General features: G+C 41.5%; 1 protein-coding gene across 1 annotated transcript in view; it reads right to left on the reverse strand.

Moving 5' to 3' along the window:
* The window catches only part of AFF3 (ALF transcription elongation factor 3), a 403834-nt gene that overhangs the window by 152333 nt on the left and 229677 nt on the right, over nt 1–21824 (reverse strand). Inside the window, exon 8 of the mRNA XM_065423495.1 lies at nt 19062–19113. Coding sequence (XP_065279567.1) covers nt 19062–19113 — 52 coding nt within the window. The remainder of the gene's footprint in view (nt 1–19061; nt 19114–21824) is intronic.

Genomic DNA, 21824 nt, shown 5'->3' on the forward strand with positions numbered 1-21824 from the left:
CTTTCCTGGAACTAAAATAGGTGGAAAATAAAAAGTAGAAATAACCTGACTTAAGATAACAAGGCATTTCATAAAGGTTTTGTTGATGATTTTGTTGAACTGCAAAGCTAAAATGAAAACTGAATTAACCTCAGAAATGTGTGCTAATGCCTGTACCAACCAGGCTATAGGGCAGCAGTTCTCGAACAGTGGGTTGGGACCCCAAAGTGGGCCGTGACCCCATTTTAACGGGGGTCGCCAGGGCTGGCTTAGACTTGCTGGGGCTCGGGGATGAAGCCCGAGCTCCGTCACCCGGGGCCGAAGCCTGAGGGATTCAGCCCTGGGCAGCGGGGCTCAGGTTACAGGCCCCCTGGCTGGGGCTGAAGCCCTTGGGCTTTGACTTTGACCCTTTCCCGCCCAAGACAGTGGGGCTCAGGCTTTGGCTCCCCCACCCCGGGGAAGTGGGAATCAGGTGGACTCAGGCTTCAGTCCCCCATCCTGGGGTCATGTAGTAAGGGGTTTTGTTGTCAGAAGGGGGTCGGGGTGCATTGAAGTTTGAGAACCCCTGCTATAGGGGATACTCAGCATAAAAATAAGTTTTAACTTGAATTTCTTCAACATCTCTTTCCCTGATGAAATCCTAGCTCTTCCTAGTTTGCTCAGATCATCCCAGAAGACATCACTCTGTAACTTCACTGATACTACTAGTCCATAAACTTTCATTGAAATTAAACTGATTCCTAATGTGAAAGGGAGCACAAAATAGTGTATCAGAGTTTCTCATTCCTTTCTACTGGAATTAATGAGAGGACTCTCAAATTTAAAAAATACACCAACAGAAAAGGCCATTTGATTAAATAACCCTACTTGCCAATTATAAAGGTCTATATTAAACTTATAATAGGAAGAAAATTGGTAACTAAAGCTAAAATGCAGTGCTTAAGCTACGCCTCTCATTTTTTCCTGGTATGAAAAAAAATAATGGAAAATTATGTGGCCCAAGCTAAGATGTGTGGAATACTTAGGCACTCTACAAAACATACAAAAAGACAGGTCTCTGCCCTGATGATCCTATAGTCTAAGCAGAGATGACAAGAGGCAGAAGGTGGACAGTGGGACACAAATTACAAACACAATAACATGAGTTAGCTTTGGATACAATTGTGTATGTCTTGTTTTGTATCTTTTTACGTGAGCATTTAATTTATTACAAATTTGGGGGGAAGTTGGTGCATGTGTTTTGTGAGTTGAATGTGGAGGAGAAAGAAAGGGATAGGAGTGTAAGAGTGAAGGATGGGGTGAAGAGCAGGGAGCAGTAAGGATGGAAGGGGGCAGAAGTCTGAGGCCTTGCTTACACTACAAAATTAAGTCGACCTAAGTTAGGTCGATGTACAGCCACTACAGTAACTACTGCAGTGGTTCATGTCCACACTACACCCCCTCTGTCAGTGGTGTGCACCCTCATCAGGTGTGCTTCCACTGACTTAACTGTGTGAGGCATTGTGGGGCACTGACAGCTGGAGCCCCCCCCCCCCTTGCACTGGGGCCAACAGCCTGAGCTGTCATCCCCCTGTGGTCGAGCTGTCACTCCTGCACAGGATCACAGCTGGAGCCCCGCCGCCAGGCCTGCATGGGGCTAACAGCCAACAGGTGATGTAACTAGACACTGCGTTGCCCTAACTACGTCAATCTAAGCGCTACGCCTCTCGCAGGGGTGGAGTCATTCGGTCAGTGTAGTGGGTGACTTACATCAGTGGGAGCAACGTTGTAGTGTAGACATTTACAGAGTTAGGTTAATGTTAGCTGCCTTACATCGACCTAACTCTGTTGTGCCAACCAGACCTGGGAATGACAGGGATGGAGTGCTGGGGGAAGACATGACAGAGAAGGGAGTGGAAGGAGGGAGCGGAGCATACAGAGGGTGAAGCTGGGAGCAGTGGAAATATAGCAGATGAAGAGAGGCATAAAGGAGATAAGAAGAAATGATCTATCAGAAACTGTATAGTGTTCAGAGTCCAAGTAGAGGTTTTGGAGAATTAAGTGATTCCAATGGGGCTGCAGAGGAGCTCTGTGGAACTGGGGCTACCAGGCTGCCCCCAGAACTCTTCCCATTGGTGCTAGGCCCACAATACAGCAGGATGCATATGCTTCTTGAAGTATTAATTAATGACACCCATTGCGCTACAGACCAATGACTGTGGGGTCAATTTCTTGTGTTATTTAATGTTAATGCACAGCTCTTCGGGATACTGGTGGCTTTATATAAAGCATGGTCTGATGACCATAATGCCTCAGAAGCTTGCCGGATGCTGCAACCAGGGTAGGGGAATGGGCCCTGCAGCTTTCCCTCCTCCTGTACCTTACCAACGGGCAGCTTCTCTAAATGTCAAACCTTAATTAACTCAGCTATGGAACTCTGAGTTAAGATTTCACTTGCACCCTGAACATTTATTCACTTCCCTTCTGGAAACCAAAAGCTCCAGCTGGAATTCTTCTGTGTCTTCAGAATCTTTAATGCAACACGGGCTGAGGACACTCTTCAAAACAAGCCAGAGATTATTTGTCTGAGAGCATGTGCGGATGACACGTGCATGCACAGAAATAAGATGAGGTTACAACTTTGCTCAGAGCTTGAGCTGCAGGTATTTGCTTTTCAGCCAGGCACCAAAGGTTCTTAAAGACACTGGAACTTGTGTTCATTTTATGCCAAATTCATAGCTGGTGTGCCTTCATTGAAGTAAATGGGGTTGTACTAAGGATGAACTTGGCAATTTAAGTCAATTAAAAATGAATAAATATAATTCTGAAAAGGAGGAATTACTGCTATTTATTTTCTTCTCATAGTGTCTGAGTATAAAGGTTGCTAATTGGTTCTTCCAGCTGATGTGATCATAGTGAACTATACGCAGGCTGAGATTATCATCAGCCATTTAGGCCCCTAAATCAATGTGACAGCCACTGTTCACATGTGTGCACATCTCTTACCACTTGCAGATATAAATTTGTTTATACTGTATCCCTGCACATAACTATTAAACCCTTGAGATCCTATTTAGCAGTCAAATCACCTGTGAATGAATGTTCCTCTCCCACCCAAGTAATTCTGTTGGTCTCTCAAGCTATGCAGCTGAAGAATCTTCTCTTGATTCTTCCAGGTACTTCTCCATAGCAGTGATCACATAACACCACTTTGAGCACTCAAGGCTCCCTATGGTAACACACTTCCGAGGGGTGGTGTCACATATGCATGGTGTCTTGCCCAGCAGCAAATAGTTATGCTCAGGGGAGTGTACAGGGGGAGGTTTCTTCTCCTGATCTGTATCTGAAACTAGAATAGCTCTCTGGAGTTATAGAAAGAAAGCCCACTCCTATGTGAGGCTTAACTTTGGTTTCATGGCCTGTATGATGGAGTGAGACCATGTTCTCACTCCATGGGACTGCATCCAGTGTGAGAAATGGAGGAAATGGTGATAAGATGTATGGACTGAGGAGAAGGAGCAGTGGAGCTCTCCACCCTCAGTTTCTTGCCTTCATGCCAACAAATTCACAGCTTCCTCCTTTTTTGTATGTCTTAAAGTACAATCATTTCATAGCAGGCTGACCTTTTCTTATACATAGCTCAACCTGATATAGATTGCTTTCTGTAATCTATGCAACCAACGAGCCAATGGATACCTGGAACTTGGCAGCTGAACTAGGCATAAACCCAGTTATCAAAATTAAACTCTGATCCTTCAAATAGTTCTGATGAGACGGCTCCTGGGAGAGAGCACTATACTCAGTTGTAATTATTTGTGGGATCAAACTCTTAGCTTGTAATACAAAAATACCAAAATAAAATACCCAGTGGTAACAGTTTATTGATAAAGGACAGCATCCCCTCTCTTGTGAAACCCTGCAGAATCTTGAATTAATAATATTGATTGCTGCTATTATACAGGGTTAGTCTGATACTAGATTTATTCTATTACTGATACTTCCATAGAAAATACATAGATTTTACATGAATGATCAGTATAAATAAACGTATTCCCAAATCCTTAAAAAATGTCAGTCCCTAAAAAACACAGCATGAATCAGATTGTTTATAAAAATAAATACTGTTCACTGTATATGATATTCTGCTGTTCTATTAAATTATTTATACTGAAAAGACTTGTTTTCTTGTTCATTGCACTACTGGGCCTCATGTCCACGTTGACCAACACTTTCTTTCTGGGATATGTCAGACCAGACCTTCTTTGCAAACTGCACTTTCTAAAGTTGCACAAGGATTGCCCACAGAACAAGGCATGGAAAGGTATTTTCCTCATGCCACGCGCTGGCCCTGAACCTTGCCGATACTAGGGGAGTCCATGCTGAGTACTTAGAATTTTCATTTATAATTGCATTCATGATGCATTGAATGCTGACACAAGGAAATCAATGAAAAAGCCCCTCAATTCACTGGGTAAGGGTTCATTGACTTTTTAATTTGGTAGAACTGATCCTTTAATTTCAAGTTTCAAGGTGTATCTCTGAAGAAATGTGCCAAGAGTATCCTTGTCTCCATCTACAACTGAATACAAAACATACCATGAAAAATGGAATCTTTAAGAAAGACTTGCAAACATACCTAACAAACCTAATAAAACCCAGCATCTGGGGGAAATCATCTGTAATTTCACTGTTTTGCCAGAGAAAGTTGATGGACCAATCAAGCTGCACTTTTTTATGGAAAACGTTTGCTTTTGTTTTTGTAAATCAGAAGCACAACTGCCTTGATTTGGAAACAATCTGTAAATACAACCCTTTTAATTTATCTCAGGAACAATTGTCTTCATCCAAACTTTCGGCCTGATCCATTTCTAGCTTTGATAGCTTCAATGTGTCACCTTCCTGACTCCTCAAGTCTATCATCAGTTTCAAACTGCCAATACATACATTCCACATCTCTTTTGGGAAATGTAGGTTGTCTGCATACTAATCAAAGAATGAAATACTTAAAGTTAACATATACAAGATATACAATATCCTTACTCTTAGACTACCAAAGGCATCATAATAATGGGGAAATATTCTTACCCTGAAGAAGGCAGACTCCAGTTGTTGCTTAGCAAATCAAAGACCAGTAAACTTGCTTGTAATAACATCCTCATAGATCCAAAAAGTTATTTTTCCCCTACAGTTAAAAATAGTTTCATACTCTATTGAATGTCAAATCCAAGTCCAGAGATTAAGGCAAGAGAACTTTATTAATTTGCCTGGTTAGATATGACAATTTAATTTATCTTGAAACTGTCAGTTAACTACTTTTAAGGTTAAAAAGAGTCTTAACTATTCATAGCTGAACAGCAGGACTTTTTCAACAGTGGTAAATTCATCTCCATTTCAGGTTTCAATATCTTTCTGTATTTCAGTGGATGGCAAATAAAAAGCCATCCACCAAGCTTATGAAGTCTCTTTTTGAGCTCATCATTTTGTGGGTAAAAAAGTTTATTTAGATTTCCTTAATATGGCCTCCATGATTTTAAAATAATTAAACAAACCAAGAAGCATCTCATTCAAAAAACGTTTTTTGCAAGTAAAAAAAATATATGCACCAACAAAATAGAAAACGAAGGATCTTCAAATTCCAAAATCTTCCCATTCCTGGATGAGCGTTAGTGTTCAAATGTTAATAGGATGCCTGCATTTTAAAAAAAGGCCTATGTTCACGCTAAAGAGTCTGTGAAACAGACTGTTTCCATACTATGACCTCAGTCTCAGGATTTCTTTCTTGCAAAATGTTAGTTTATTTTACTTGGCAGCTTGCCCAAATTCTGTATCTCTCTCTCTCTCTCTCTTCCACCCCCTACCAACCTCATCTCTCTATGAACCATTGATTCAGCATTGATTCAAATTAAAGACTTTCTTGATCTAAAGTAATTGGTGGGGGAAGAAAGTAATCAATTTATGAGCACCAGCCCAAAAGATTGAAAAGTTATCTTTGTATTAATTTTCTTTAGTAGTGATTTTATTTCATTTTCATTTCTCTTTTCCTTAAACTCACTGGGGAAAACAGCAGCATACTGCATATCATTGATGACAGTGTACAAACTGTATCTCAACCAGAACACCACAGTACAGCAGAGGGTTTCGGATTTCAGTCAGCAGTCACCCAGAGTACAGTCTTTCCAAAACTGGTTACCAAGGCAACAAGGAATCTTAATCCAGCAACAAAAACCATGCAAGAGTCTAAGCGTCAATTTATCATTTTCTTTAGAGAGAGAGAGAGAGAGAGTGCAACTTGGACCACGCATACATTTCTGAAGTAATTCAGATAAAATATTGTTTTCCACAGGCATGTACATCTCCATAATTTCTTGATATCTCCTCATTAACCCCCATGATATTTAGAGGTAATACTACATTCAAAATACTCAATTAACCTCTCCCAAATGAAGAAGCCCAAGGAAAATAGTGGTAAGATAAAGGTAAAGGTAAGATAAATATACACTTCTGGTTACTTACAGAAATACATTTCCTCGTGTAATACTATATTTTAGCTGTTTAAATTGGCCAATTTTATTCTAAGTGAATTAATAATGTTGAGTATTGTGGAAACTTTTCAAATGGACAAAAGATGCTGTATACCTTTGTTTACAAGATGTGGCACCTATTAAATTTAATTACTTCCCCTGCAGCTCTGAATCAAGGTTAGCTTCAACATAAGGGCAGCTTCCAGTGATTTTAATTACTTTCCTCTACAGCAGGCGTGGTAAAGGTAGATAGTAAATGAGTAGCTACTATATCTGGGAGGTTACTAATCAAGGGCACTGTCTAAACACTTTCGTTCCTAGGATGAAAAGGGCATATGAAGTTACCAAGGCATTGTTGACACTAGTTTTGTCAACAAAAGTCAGTTTTAGTTGACAAAACGGTGGAGGTTTGTACACACAACAATGCTCCTCCCACCGATTTAACTCTCCTGCTACAGTGACATAATAAAACCATCTCGACAAGCAGCATAGAGCTTTTTGCGACAAAGTTAGAGCGACACAGTATCAGAGTAGACATTGTGCTTGCTTATGTTGCCCTAAGTGGCCTCTAGGAGGTGTCCCACAATTCCCATCATGGCCGCTCTGGTAAGCAGTTTCTACTCCGCTGCCCTGCAGCCAAGTACACAGGCATGCGCCCCTCTCTCTTTAAAGCCCCTGGAATTTTTGAAATTCCACTTCCTGTTTGCTTGGTGTGGATAGCTCACCTCACATCTTTCCAGCTGACCATGCCAGCTTTCTGCAGCAAACGCGCTCCTGCTTGGCATACAACGGAGTTGCTGGATCTGTTGGGTCTGTGGGGTGCAGAGGCTGTGCAGTTGCAGCTCCGATCCAGCCATAGGAACTTTGACACCTACAAACAGATTGCTTGTGGCATGGAGAAGGGGCATGAAAGGGACACACAGCAGTGCCGTGCTAAGATCAAGGAGATGAGGCAGGCGTACCAGAAGGTAAGGGAGGCCAACCGTCGCTCTGGTGCAGCACTGAAAACATGCTGCTTCTACAAGGAGCTGCATGCCATCCTCGGTGGCAACTCCACCTCCATGAGCCCCATGGATACTTTGGGGGGGACTGGAGGCAGTGGCCAGCAGAGTCAACCCCAAGGACGAAGTGATGGATGAGGAGGTCGAATTGGAGGAGGATGTGGGACATGCAACAGGTCATCTAATGGCATGGCGAGCCAGGTCCTCTTTTTGCCTCTGGAGGGGTCTAGCCAATCCCAGGAGTCCGGCTCTGGCGTGCCTGAAGCAGGAGAGGGGAGCTCCAATAAGTACTGATTTTGCTTTAATACTGCACGGTGACATGAGGTAGAGGTGTCCTTTATTTTGTTAAATGCTGCACGTGGGAGATGGGATTGAAATTAACAACACTAGGTACTGTTTGCATCGGCTTTGCATTCACCTGTGCAGCTATGCAGTGGGGGCCCTGTAGAAAAGTTTGATAATACACACCAAAATCTCCCAGGAAATCTCCATACAGATGTCTAGGAAACTTTCCTGCAGATACTCTGCAATCCTCTGACGAAGGTTCCTTGGCAGAGCTGCTTTGTTTCTTCTCCCATTGTAGGAAACTTTGCTGAACCAATTGGCAATTACTTCTGGAAGAATCAAAGCAGCACACAGTCGAGCAGCGTACGGACCTGCTCTGAAGCTGCACAGATGCAGGAGATGCACCCTTGCATCTTTGGTTGCCCTCAATAGTGTGATTTCAGCTTCAATCGCCCCGTCCTGGGGAAAACAGTGCCCGTATTCAGAATAGTGTCCCTACGGTCTTTTACCGATCCTCTTCTGAAACCACTGAGACCCTTTGTTCTGCCTTGCATCATCCCCCCCGGCCGAACTCACCATGGTTAGTACTATGGCTATGCTGTCCGCTTGCCAAGGGTAAGTGAGAAACAGTTGAATGTAACTTTTATGATTCAAGACTGTGAGTGCACACTGTGTATTGTTTCTTTTGCTTCTGCAGATGTGCCCTCGAGGGGCAGTTCCTACACGCTGATGGAGCACCTCCATCAGATAAGGAAGCGAACGAGGAGGAGGACATGTTTCGCGAAGTGCTGCAATCATCAGATCAGGCCGATAGTGAGCACAGATTGTGGAGAGATACAATAAATGAAAAACTAGAAATGGATAGCCAGGAGAGGAGACAGGGCCAGGAGCTGATAATAAAGGGTCAGGAGCAGATAATAAAGCTCATGGAGGAACAGAGATGCTGAGGTCCCTTGATTGCATTGCAGGTGGAGCACATGCATGCTCAACTCCCCCTGCAGCCTATACAGAGCTGCCTTCCTTGCCCTCCCCAAACTCCCCACACACATTCCTCTCACATTCATGGCCCATCACAGTACCCCTTGCACTGCACCCCTTGGGACATTTTCCATAATTACAGCTGGACTTACACACAGCTATGAGACCTTCACTTCAAAGAGAGCTTCTCACTGTCATGTCCCTTGTAAGAAATGTTAATCTGTGTATTGCTGTTAATAAAAAAAATTAGTCTTACAAAGACAGTGATTTTTTATTTGTGACTTACACAGGATGGTTGCAACAGCAATTCATACAGTGGCAACTGGCACATTTGCAGACTACAATTAACGCTCAGGCAGGAATCATTACAGGGGTCATTCAATATGGCAAGTAAACAATGCCTGCTCAGTTCATTACAGAAAGACACATTACTGGGTCTCATTGTCAAAATGCTGCCTCAAAGCCTCCCTCATTTGAATAGCTCCCCATTGAGCCCCTCTAATAGCCATGGTGTCTGGCTGCTCAAAATAAGCTGCCAGGCAATCCACCTCAACACTCCAGCCCTGGGGAAACTTTTCCCCCTTGGCTTCACAAATCTTAGGCGTAGCAGCAGGCTGCTATGACCATGGGAATATTTTCCTCACTGAAGTCTAACCTGGCAAAAAGGCAGCACCAGCGACCCTTTGATCTATCAAACACACATTCAACAGTCATTCTGCATCTGCTAAGTCAGTTGTTGAAGTGCTCCTTGCTGCTGTCAAGGTTTCTGGTGTAAGGCTTCATGAGCCATGGGAGCCAGGGGAGGCTGGGTCTCCCAGGATCACTATGGGCATTTCCACATCCCCAGTTGGAATCGTCTCGTCTGGAAAGAAAGTCCATGCACGCAGCTTTCTATACAGGCCAATGTTCCTGAAGATGCAGGCGTCATGCACCTTCCTTGACCACCCTTCATTAATGTCAGTAAAATGACCCCAATGATCCACCAGCACCTGCAATACCATAGAGAAGTAGCCCTTTCTGTTGATGTACTCCATCGCAAGATGGTCTGGGACCAAAATGAGGATATGAGTGCCATCTATTGCCCCACCGCAGTTAGGGAATCCCACTGACACAAAGCCATCTACTATTTCCTGCACATTGCCCAGAGTCACAGTCCTTCGTAGCAGGAGGTGATTAATGGCCCTGCATCACCGCAAGCCCTATGGTGAACTTCCCAACTCCAAACTTATTTGTGACTGACCGGTAGCAGTCTAGAGCGATCACCATGCACTTTTCCAGCATTAGGGCAGCTCTCATTTTGGAGTCTTTGTGCCGGAAGGCGGGGGTGAGCGCCACACAGAGTTCCAGGAAGGTGGCTTTGCGCATATGGCTCTGCAGCCACTGCTCATCATCCCATACCTGCATCACAATCCAGTCCCACCACTCAGTGCTTGTTTCCTGAGCCCACTAGCAATGGTCCATCGTGTGCAGCTGCTCTATGAATGCCAACATCAATCTTGAATTGTTTCTTTCCATGGCACACAGCAGGGCAAGCACCACGGATTCCTGTTCAGATTTGCAACTCATGAAATACTGCAGGATCAGCCGTGTTATGTTCATAATGCTTATCACAAGACTGGTGAGCAGAGATGCCAGACAAAGTTTAAAGGTGCAGTTGAAAAATGGCACAAAATGCAGTCGGAAGCCCTTGGAATCATGGGACTGAGAAAACTGCATCACGGGGTGATGATCCTGCCCCCAGGATGCACTGTGATCATAGCAGGAGAAGGTGGTGATTTCACAGTGGCATAGCTATCCATGGTGCACTGCTCTCTCTGATGATTCTAGAGCACGAACTGTGGATGCGTTCTCCTGATATAAAGTGCATTATGTGAATATGCACAAGCAATGTAATTACAGCGGCTTATGATCATGGACGTAACTTAAATCGACTTAAGTATGTAGTGTAGCCATGGCCTAATAAACAGACAATACCTGGAAAAAGAGGGAGATAAAATTTAAATTTGCCATCTGAAGGTCAGAGGTGAAAGTAAGCCAGTGCAGCGTACCGGTAAGAAAGTGGCCACCGATACAGGCCGGTACACAGCTGACGTTAAAGCACTGCCGCAGCAGCGCTTTAAGCACCATACCGGCAGGGTCGCTGATGGGCGGGGCAAAAGGGGCAGTTGCCCCGGGACCTAGCGATTTAAAAGGGCCATGGGCTCTGGGCCCTTTAAATCGCTGCCGGAGCCCCGGGCTGCGCGGGCTGGGCAGTGCTGGCTGCGGAAGTCTGCCCCCAGCCCCGCCCCTTCCACCCAAGGCCCCGCCCCTTCTGGGGGCCCAGAGCCACCCCCCCCCCCACCTTGCCCAGGAGCCCGGCTGCCCTGTGTACCGGTAAGTCCTAAGTTACTTTCACCGCTGCTGAAGGTTCATGGTTTTTTTTTTCTTTTTTTAGGGTATTTATCATCCACTGGAAAAAATTCTCACCAGAAGACATCACTACAGCTAGTGAACTCCTCCAGTTCAGCTTTTTCACTGTCTCACTTTCATTTTCCTGTTTTACATTTCATATACAACTACCATGTAGTTATTCTTTTGATATGAAAATAATCAACACAAAAATCCTTTTTTTGTTGTTATTTCTTGTTAATTTACCTAAATCTCCAAGATAGATTCAGCCTTGACGTGAGTAAGTAAAATTTTTTCCAAGGAAGTGGCTCTGCAGGATTTGAAGAAAATGGGTTTGCTGGTATAAACTCACAGTAGATCTTTGTGGACTATTGGCAACATTGCAAAGTACACCACAAATCCAAAAGAGGCGTAGGCCCCACTGATACCATACACATAAGTACTGTAGCAACTAGAAGCTCTGAGGCAACCTTTAGTTAAGCTAGTATGGTACTCGGAGCAGGAAGTTACTGTAGAAGTACAGTTTTTAAATGAAGGGCTGTGTGTGTGTGTTTGTTTTGAGGGTAATTCTTTAGTGGGAGAAGGCAGAGAAGAAATTCTGTATGGAATTTTGGAAGCTCAGTAATATATTTTTCAAGTTCTAGTTATCCTTGCTGGACTGGATGAGCAGACTGGCTGAAATAAAATCTGGCATTGTTTAGAAGGTTAGCCTTTCAAGTCAGGGTTGGGGGAAACAGGTGGAACAGTGCAGCAAAGCCAGCATTTTTCTCCTGCCAGGCACTTGGTTCCTGGATAAATACCAGAGTTTAGCCTCCTCAGTTTTCAGGATCTCCATCACTCTGAGAAACACTAGCTTCATTCTTTATAAAAAGACACATTTTTTTCTGTAGAGTCTCTGAGACACACGTCTCTCAAAAACATCACAGACAGACGTTAAAAGCAGTAAGTGATACCACACAATGGTGTTTTTGAAAGAAAAACGTCCCAGAGACCAATTTAAACGATGTCATTTTGAATACAAGTGGAATTTCATATTAACAGCCTCCCATCCCTTCAAATTTATATTCTTGGCATGAAATCCTGGCCCCATTAACTTAGGTGGGACCAGGATTTCACCTTGATCTTGTCCTTTAGACAAGACTATCAGCCACCTTCTGACTCATCTATACTAACTCGTCCTGGTGAATTTGGCAGACAGCATCAAGGGGTGTTTACAGTACATCACTGGATGGATTTCTCTTTCCAAGGCTGCATGCCTTGCCATATTTGCCACCTTCTCTGGTTCAATGAGACAAAAGCTGAACCCTAATAATGTACATTTCAGATTTAGTGGTTTGTATTCTTGAACTGAAACATAAAAATCTGCATAGAAACAAAAACGTAGATTGCTGTATAAAACACATAAATAATAATATAATAAATAATATTTTGCACTTGTTAAGTGGCTTCCATCTGAGGATCTCCAACAAATCTCTACAAATATCCATTAATTTAGTCTCCCCCTACGCAGCAGTGTTGTATTATCCCCATTTTACAATTGAGGAAAATGAGCTACAGAGAAGTGAATTGTCTTGCTCAAGAGTTCCACACAAAGTCCAGGACAAGATCCCAGGTCTCCAGCCAGCTAGTTGTGCTTTAATCACAAGAATATTTTTACTCACCACAAGAGTAAAGATGGCTGACATCAGGCAACACACCACAATACACAATGTATACGGACATTAAGTATCAAAGAATGTCCTGCAGCGATTCAACATATTTAATAATTATTATCCAAGTCTTTTTTTAAACTTATACTACCATTCATTTATTATATTGCTCTTGATTAATACCTCATATTTCTACAGAACGTTACATTTTTCAAAGTATTGTACAAATATTAATGAGCTAACCTTCAGTACAGTTTGATTATTGTTTTAAACATGTGAAAACGGAGACAGAATTTAAACAACTTTCATAAGGCCCCACAGCAATTCAAGGGTGGAGCCAAGATCACAACTTTTGGCCTCATGCACAGTCTGCTAGACAATGCTCCCTCTGATAGACAGCATTCTAATGTTTTACATATCAGCCAAATGTGAGAGGCCTGGCCTACAGGTGTCAGCACAGGACTAGAAGCCAGGAACTATTGAGTTGTACTCCGATCTTTGACACTGACACACTGTGAACTTGGGCCTTTCGCTTAACCTCTTTGTCTCAGTTTCCTCATTTATGACATGGCAACTCTATCTCATAGTGTGTTAGTCTGTACATTGCTTTGAAGATGAAAACACCTATACAATGCTAAGTAAATATAGACAACAAATAGCCCACACTAATGAAAATATAGATATATATGTGATCAGCAGGAACAACTGGAGCACATTCCACTGACACTGTGGAAAATCAGATAATTGAGAATTAACTTGATGTTCAAGAGCCTGAGTTGATAAAAGCTTGATGGTCATAGGACTGCAGTGTTACTTTTTGAGAGTAGGGAGTACGGATGTTGATAGATTTCACACTGGTAAAAGGGATCCCCTGAGCATGTATTCTCAAAATGATGCTCGTGGCTAATGCTCAGAAGAAATACAGCCAAAATCTGTTATAAGCTGGCAAAAACTAACATAAAGGATTCTCACAGGTGGAAAATATTAGCAAAAGACAAAACTTTCAGAGTCATATATTATAAAAGCCTCCCTTAATCTTGGCTAATTCTCTTGTAAAAAGGGAGGGAAAAATCTGGAATATTTTGGCTTGAAAACATGTGGGAGGGATAATAAATATATTGCACTGGAGTAGCTTATTAATAGTGTTTACATACAGTATTAAGTAATTGCACTAGCACGTAGAGTTGAATGTATAACAGTGAATCACATTTGGGATAGACGAACCTGTTGTGGTCTGAACTGGACATGAATTAGAACGACAAAAAGTTATAAACGAAAGTTGCATGGTAATTCCAAACTTATTCCTTTAGCAGGGTTGTTTTGGGGAGTTTACAAAGCTTGAATCATTTTTTCAAAATTTTTGTGACTATGAGAAATCTCATGGCCTTGGGCTATTTTTGGCAGAGTTTCTACATCCAGCATTTGAAGCTATAGAACATGGAGCTGGTCAGAATATTTTGTTGGGAGGGGAAGGGGGACTACAGAAAATTGAAACAAAAATGAAAATGTTTTCACTTGCATTAAAATATTCAATTTTTTTTTTACTTTTTGTCAAAAAACCCAAACATTCAAAAGTTTTTGGCAGCCAAACATTGAATATTTTACCTGAAAACTGCCCAAAACTAAAAAAAAATAATTCAGACAGTAACTGCCAATCATTGGGGGAAAAGCAGATATAGGTTTTATGAAGATTAAAAAAAAAAAACCAGAAACTTTCTGCAAAAATATTAATTTTTGTTGTAAACCCAATTTTCCAAAAACCAAACAAACAAAAAAACCCAGGTTGACAGAAAAATTTTGACCAGCCATAAAAAAATCTCTTTGGGATTTACAGATTTTAAACATTCAGTGAAAATCTGGTCAGGTGACCCATGAACTCCTATGCATAAAAAGATAACATGAAATGAAGTTCCTCAGATCCAGAATGCTTGTGATTTTAAAAAATATATTTAGTCACAAGTGACATTAATCCATTTGGAGAAAACTCTGGTGTGCTTAAATCCTCCTTACTGAGTGTACATGTCAATGCAATCTTTTAGGCCATCTCCTACAGTCATTCTGCATATGGACATGCCAGGATATAGCCTGACACCGACTTCCTCTATAGCAGTGTTTCTCAAACTGGGGTCGCCGCTTGTGTAGGGAAAGCCCCTGGTGGGCCGGACTGGTTTGTTTACCTGCCCCGTCCGCAGGTCCGGTCGATCGCGGCTCCCACTGGCTGTGGTTCGCCGCTGCAGGCCAATGGGGGCTGCTGGAAGCGGCGGCCAGTAAATCCCTCAGCCTGCACCGCTTCCAGCAGCTCCCGTTGGCCTGGAGCAATGAACCGCGGCCAGTGGGAGCCGCGATTGGCCGGACCTGTGGACGGGGCAGGTAAACAAACTGGCCAGGCCCGCCAGGGGCTTTCCCTACACAAGCAGCAACCCCAGTTTGAGAAACACTGGTCTATAGTCTTCGGTAAGACACACACATTTATTTCAGTTTATCTGTAGCACTAGGATAAGTGTCCTTATTTATCTACTTCATTGGGGTCTTCTGAGATCCAGCAAATAAGTTAATGTTTATGAAGCTCTTTAAATGGTAATTATTATTATTACCAGAATTAATTCATGCAGAAACATATCTAGAGAGTTAATACATGCAGAAATAAAACATGCTTAACACTGGCTGTGTGTTCACTTAAAAAAATCCTCCAGGCTTCTCTGCTTTGAAAGGTTGCAGATACTAACCTTGGTCAAGTGACTCAGGAGAAACCCAACAAAGTTATGTGAGTCTGTTTTTGCTGTCCTGGAGTAGGCTGGCTAGGGGAGGGGTAATCTCTGAGGAAGACTTCATGTAAATATTCAGTTCAGTGTTTCTGACTGATTCAGAAGGGTGATAAACCTGTCCCTTTGGAGCTGTGTAAATAATGTTTGAAGAATGGCAGTAAATCTAGACAAAGGATGAACAAACTGCCATTGTAGCCATGTGCATCGGGTTTGCACCTGTGGCTTGTAACAAGCAGGAAAAATACTTTTGTTAAGGGGGAAAAAACAACAATTAACTTGCTCCTCCCATTTTTTCTCTCTCACTTTTATCAAGGCTAATGTGACCTGTTCTGTGGATTGTTTTTTTAAAGATGAGAGTCCCTTAAAGCTCTTCATTACTCTGTCCCATCAGTCTCAGAAATGCCACTTGTTCTCTATTGACATCAGCAGACTCTTTAAACACTCCTACTAGGCTGCTTAGAAATCTTCCCCAGGAGCGATAACTCATACAAGTAGCTCTGAATGTTCTTAAGTTCAAGGGCTCCTTACAATTCTCCCCCATCAAAGATTCATGCTCCCTCCACTCCACCAACTAAACACTTATTAAAATTAATCAAAATGGTTTCCTCATCCCTGCTTCAGTTTTTGCAGCTTCTGATGTGAAGGCTCGCACCCTGGCTGGGCATTTTTTCAAGATTTTTTTGCCAGTTGCAAAATTGGTCTGGGTGGTACCTTCAGACTGCAAGCTACAGTGATCTGTAGGGGGAGAATGAGTCAATTATTGAGTACTAGTTTGTTTATGTATATGTGTGTGTGCGTGCGTGCGTGCGCACACATGTGTGGATTGTAGTGTCCCAATGTATTATCCCCTGTATACTTTTTTAATACCTGGTGCAATCAGGTTCATTCCAAATTTTTAAAAACACCAATATTCAAAAGTGTCCAAAGATCAGGGATAAAATTAACCCTAGCGGATTGGGTTAGCATTGATGTAAATCAGGAGAAACTCCATTAACGCCAATGGAGCTACACTGATGTAAAATCAGCATCAGCAAGAGGAGAATAAGGCACAACCTTTGTGTTTGTATGCACACTAGTGTTATTTATATTTACATCATTGTAACACATTGGCATTCAGCTTTCTGTTAAACAATTTAGAAAATTTTAACTTTGGCTGTTTTTGCTTTCCCCCTTTTCTCTTTTCCATTCTTTCACCCCTATTTTTCTTGCCTGCTGCACTATGTCTTGTATCTCTTCCACTATCTTTCAATCTCTGTTGTTCTCTTTCCTTCCCTGTACCTTAATCTACCTGGTTTCTCTTCCTCCTCCTTTCCCTGAATTCTATTTGCAACCTACCTCCCCATGTCCTTTCAGGCTCTCCTTCCTGCTGTATCTCTTTTTCACCCCAATAGTCTTCCTAAATATAATGGTTTCCATTTAAAAAGTTACCATTTACCAACAGTTACCATAGTTTCCCCCTGTTCTTAAAATAGGAATAAACATCAGTACCTCAGACCCTGCTGTGTGGTCATTATTGACAAATGGTAACAATATAAAGGTGACCCCTGTAAATGTATTACATTAGAAAATATGTATTACGCTAGAAAGCATGCCTAACAAAGAGAAGGTTAAGGGGTGAGCTGATTACAATCTATAAGTACCTATATGGAGAATAAATATTTAATAATGGGCTCGTTTATCCAGCAGAGAAAGGTGTAACATGATCCAGTGGGTGCAAGTTGAAGCTAGACAAATTCAAACTGGAAATAAGGTGTAAAATGTTAACAGTGAAAGTAATTAGCCACTGGAACAATTTACCAAGCGGTGCGGTGGATTCTCCATCATGGACAATTTTAAATCAAGATTGGATGTTTTTCTAAAAGATCTGCTCTAGGAATTATTTGGGGAAGTTCTATGGAGTGATCACAATGGTCCCATTTGGCCTTGGAATCTATGAAGCAGAGTATGTACAGTTTCAATGGGGTTCAGTGAGACCACTCATTGAGTAAGGTACTACTCAACATGAATAAGGATGTCACAGTCTGGTCCAATTTATTTAATAAAGCCCACTAATGACACTTTATCTAGTCTGCCACAAACAAATTTAGTAATTTCTGCATTCATACAATACAACTTACAGAATTTTAATGAAATTTTACTGAAAAGAAAACCTTTTTTATACCCCCAATATAAAATATGACCTAGCCCCAAGATTACGTCAAAGTATAGCGTCTGCTTATGTTTTACATATTAAATATCAGCAAAAATAAGTGTTCATTTCTCCATGATACCTCCAGATGGCATTAAAACTCTTCTCCTTTAAGTCTTTATTGTAATATCATTTTTTTTTAAATGGTAACCATTGGAAGCATTCTGTACCAACATACACTATTAACCGTTCCCAGCAATCATATTATCAGAAGGCATAAAGCTGATAGTGCTTCGTTTATTAAACAAGTTTGACTAAATATAACATATTGTAATTACATTCTACAGCAAAATCTACAGGACAAGCCATTCATAGACCATGTCAAATCTTTTTATAGATTCATTTCCAGAAGATTTTTTAATATATATTTATATCAGAAATCAAAACATTCAACAATCACACTTATTGTACCTTCTTCTATGGCTACTTTTGGTCATGTAACAGATGGCGACACCTTGCAAGACTTACATGATCTAGCACTCTGAATTTAAATAAGAAGAGCCAGAGGACACAAATTACAGACAAGATGCACTCTAAAATTCACATGACTGCACTGTGAAAAGAATTCCACTCCCACTCAAATGGGATAAAAAGGGTCAGTGATTTTGTAGAAATTCAATCCTCTCCTAATTCATGTGAGCAAAATCAAGTTTGCTGATCTAGCCTGTTTTTTTTTGTTTTAAACTTTGAGTCCCTCCATTTGAAGAGTTGGTTTATTCTAGTAACAGTAAAACAGTCAATTCCCTTGTACACTAAAAAAAATAAAAAATGGGAAAAACCTCTACTGTTGCATTAGAGTAAAGGTGAACACTGATATATTACAAGTGCCTGTTCCCATCTGTTTCTCAACTGCTTTTGTTAATTCAAAAACATCAACAAAATCGTGAGAGACCAGAGGTAGCTGTAATTGGATTTCAAGTAATTCAGAGGTGAAGTTGCAGACTGCAGTCTTTTAAAATTACATCAGTACATCAAAGGCATATGTGACATGATATCTTCTGGAAAATGTGACAAACTTCTGCAGCTTTAAGGTAATATTGGACCTCTCCGGTTGTAAAAGCCTACCTCACTCACTCACTCCACTAAAAATAATTTAATATTTATTCAGCTTGTTACAGAGCCATCTCACTTTTCAAGATCTCTCACAATAAGGATGCTAATGATTAATGAACAATTAACTATGAATCATTACTTAAAAGCCTTTTAAAGAACAGCATCAGTGAAAGAGCTTCATCTTAATGAAAACAAACAGACAAACACTATTTGGCATGACAAAGCAGATAAAAACATAGCAATCATCTCTGATCACAAATACAAAACTGACTTACGATGTATGTGATGCACTGTTTTCTGGATTCTTTGGCTCAGCATCACCTTTCCCTTAAAAAAGAAGAAAAATAATATAAAAAATAAGTGAATATCAAAATCTTTATGGTGTTAGAGGTCAATACATTATCAGGCTAATTTTAACACTTTCAAAGTGTATAGAAGAATGCTTTTTAAATATCATATGGCAGGAAGCTGGGACACTAACTGAGCACTTGCAAACTGGGAGTTAACATCAGCATGACTTTTCCTGTCCCTTGTATATGTGCTTAGGTGTAAGTTGTAAAGCAGGCCTGACAATTTCACGACTATCAGATCCCTAGCAAGAAGGCAGGAAACTCTATAAGGCTGGCTGCTTGCAGGATAGAAGGACAGAATGCCTTGGAGCCTTAGTCACTATAGGCCTGAGGTGACAGATCAGTCTGAAGGGTTTGGGGATCCCTTCCCTCCCCGCCCACCCCCCCAAAAAAACCACAAACAAGCAAACAGTTTGATTCACCTTATTTGCTGTGAATACCGTTCTCTGAACAACCTGCGGAACCCCAGTGCTAGATAGTCCCTAGTCCTAACATGGCCGTGCAGGGTATACAGACATATTTGGGCTACCCAGAACTTGACTTTGAGGCCTGTGCAGATCACTGTGACTGTGCAGTTGCTGCTCTGCTTTGTAAGCAAGCAGGTGTGGAGAAGACAGAGAGGCTCAGGGAGCAGATGGATCCATGGCTCTTTTCCTTCCTGACCTCAAGTGCTCCCCAGAAGAGCTGTCTGGAACCACTCTGGGAACTAAGATGCATCTTTTCAGTGCCACAGTACATTACTTCCCCTTACTTGTACAAAAAGAGAGGCCCAGTCACAATTCTACCTGGGTCCCCTCCCAGGACAATGGTCACATATGCTGCCCCTTACACAGGGCTGTGGGTCACTGCCCTAATTTAGCAGCCATTAAGGAGAAACATGGTTGGTCTGAAAGCCTTGAGAGGGTTGGATTTTTGTTTTGTTTTGTTGTTGATATCGTACCACCTTGCTTACACACCATTTATAATCTGAGTGCAAAATATTGTTTCTATGCTAGCCAACGGCCCAGGCACTTGTTTACCAATGGGCACTGAAGTGCTGTTTAAATGCAAGTTTGTGATGAACAGGAGATGAAGAGCTGGAGTCTGACTATCTTACAGATGGGACCAGTGTTCTTCCATTCAGTTTTAATGAGTTTTGTCAAATCAAAATTCATTTGTATTCTGTGAAATAACGTTTGAAATTGTTTCAGTGTTTTCTTGTGTGTAGCGCCTGATTCACACCCATTGAACTCAATCAAAAATCTCTAATAGACTTCGAAGGGCTTTGGATCAGGCCCCAAGACATTACAAGAACTTCAGCGTTACATATGAATAGCTGTTGCCAAAGTTCTCAAGTTTGATTTTCACTAAATCAAAGGTGGAAGAACTTAGGGTATGAAATGAACGTCTGGGGAGAAATATTGGCCCCTTTGAGTCAATGGGAGGTTTGCCATTGACTTAAATGGATTTCACTCCTGGTACTTTCCCCAGTGCAATCCTGAAACAAGCTGAAATAGTTGTTCAAGATAATGATGCTTCTAGGAGCAGGGGTCCAGCAAAGGAGCCTTTGGTTAGCTTACACACTTGGTACCTGCATCAAATGTTTCTAGGCCTTCTAGGCTTGCAGGGAGGGTTTCTCTGAAACATTGCTTACCTTTGGGAAGGAGGGGAAAAAATCAGTTGTTCTTATCACCAATCAGCCTTTGAAATCAGACCCACAATTTTAAACCGATCAGAAGCATTGGCATGAAGCTAGTTATATCTATTTTTATCAAACATTTGCTACACACAGAATGATCACAAGATAATTTGTATATTTTATATAATTACATTGTGCCTTCAAAAGATTACTTAAGACTCAACACCCTATGAGCCCATTTTAGAGACTTGATTATGAGAAAGAGCTGCTGAAGGAGTTACTCAATATCACACAGTGAGTTAGTATCTGGGACAGAAATTACAACTCAGCAATCCTGACTCCCAATTCTAACTATTAGATGCCTTCTCCACACAGTTGCTTTAATTAAAATATAAGACCTGTGTCATCATTTTCTCCCAAAGAAAATAGGGTTATTCTGGGGTGGGGTGGGGAGATAAGTTCTGAGTATTTGGTTGTGACTAGACATGGACCAGAGGTGAAGTGCAAATTTGAATCCAAAACTCTCAAGTCTCGTGGTGTTCAGATTCAGTTGTCAAGCTGGAGCTGGGAAATTTGGGTCTGGCTCTGAATTTCCCAAAGTTCAGGCAGGGTTTGGCGATGTTGTTTTGGTTTAGTTCCATGGCTAGTTATGCCCCTTATGCCTGTCACTGGATATCCGGCACATAGACTGGCTTAGCAACAATCTGCCTTGAAATATCGGTCAGTACCATATCTACATCCCAAAACAAATAATAGTTCATCATAGATATTCTATTTGTAACGAATACTTTTGTTAATAACACATTAGTACAGTGAGCATTGGTGGTTTTGCATGCAGATGGGATGTGAGATCCTGAGTGACTTGTTGGCAGTTTGTTCTGCACCAATTGGAAAAGCTGCAGTATTTTAGTTCTGCTCTTAGCAGCAATTAGTGTTGTGGCAATCAGAAAAGCAGAATAGGTTGTGTAGCAGGGATGCTATTTAGCCAAACAGGATATTAATGAATTACTCTACAGTGAATGTTTGCAGCTGCTTTAATGCTCATAATCACTTAACATTTCAGGGGGAAG

Source organism: Emys orbicularis, chromosome 1 (assembly GCF_028017835.1).
Source record: "Emys orbicularis isolate rEmyOrb1 chromosome 1, rEmyOrb1.hap1, whole genome shotgun sequence".
NCBI lineage: Eukaryota > Metazoa > Chordata > Testudines > Emydidae > Emys > Emys orbicularis.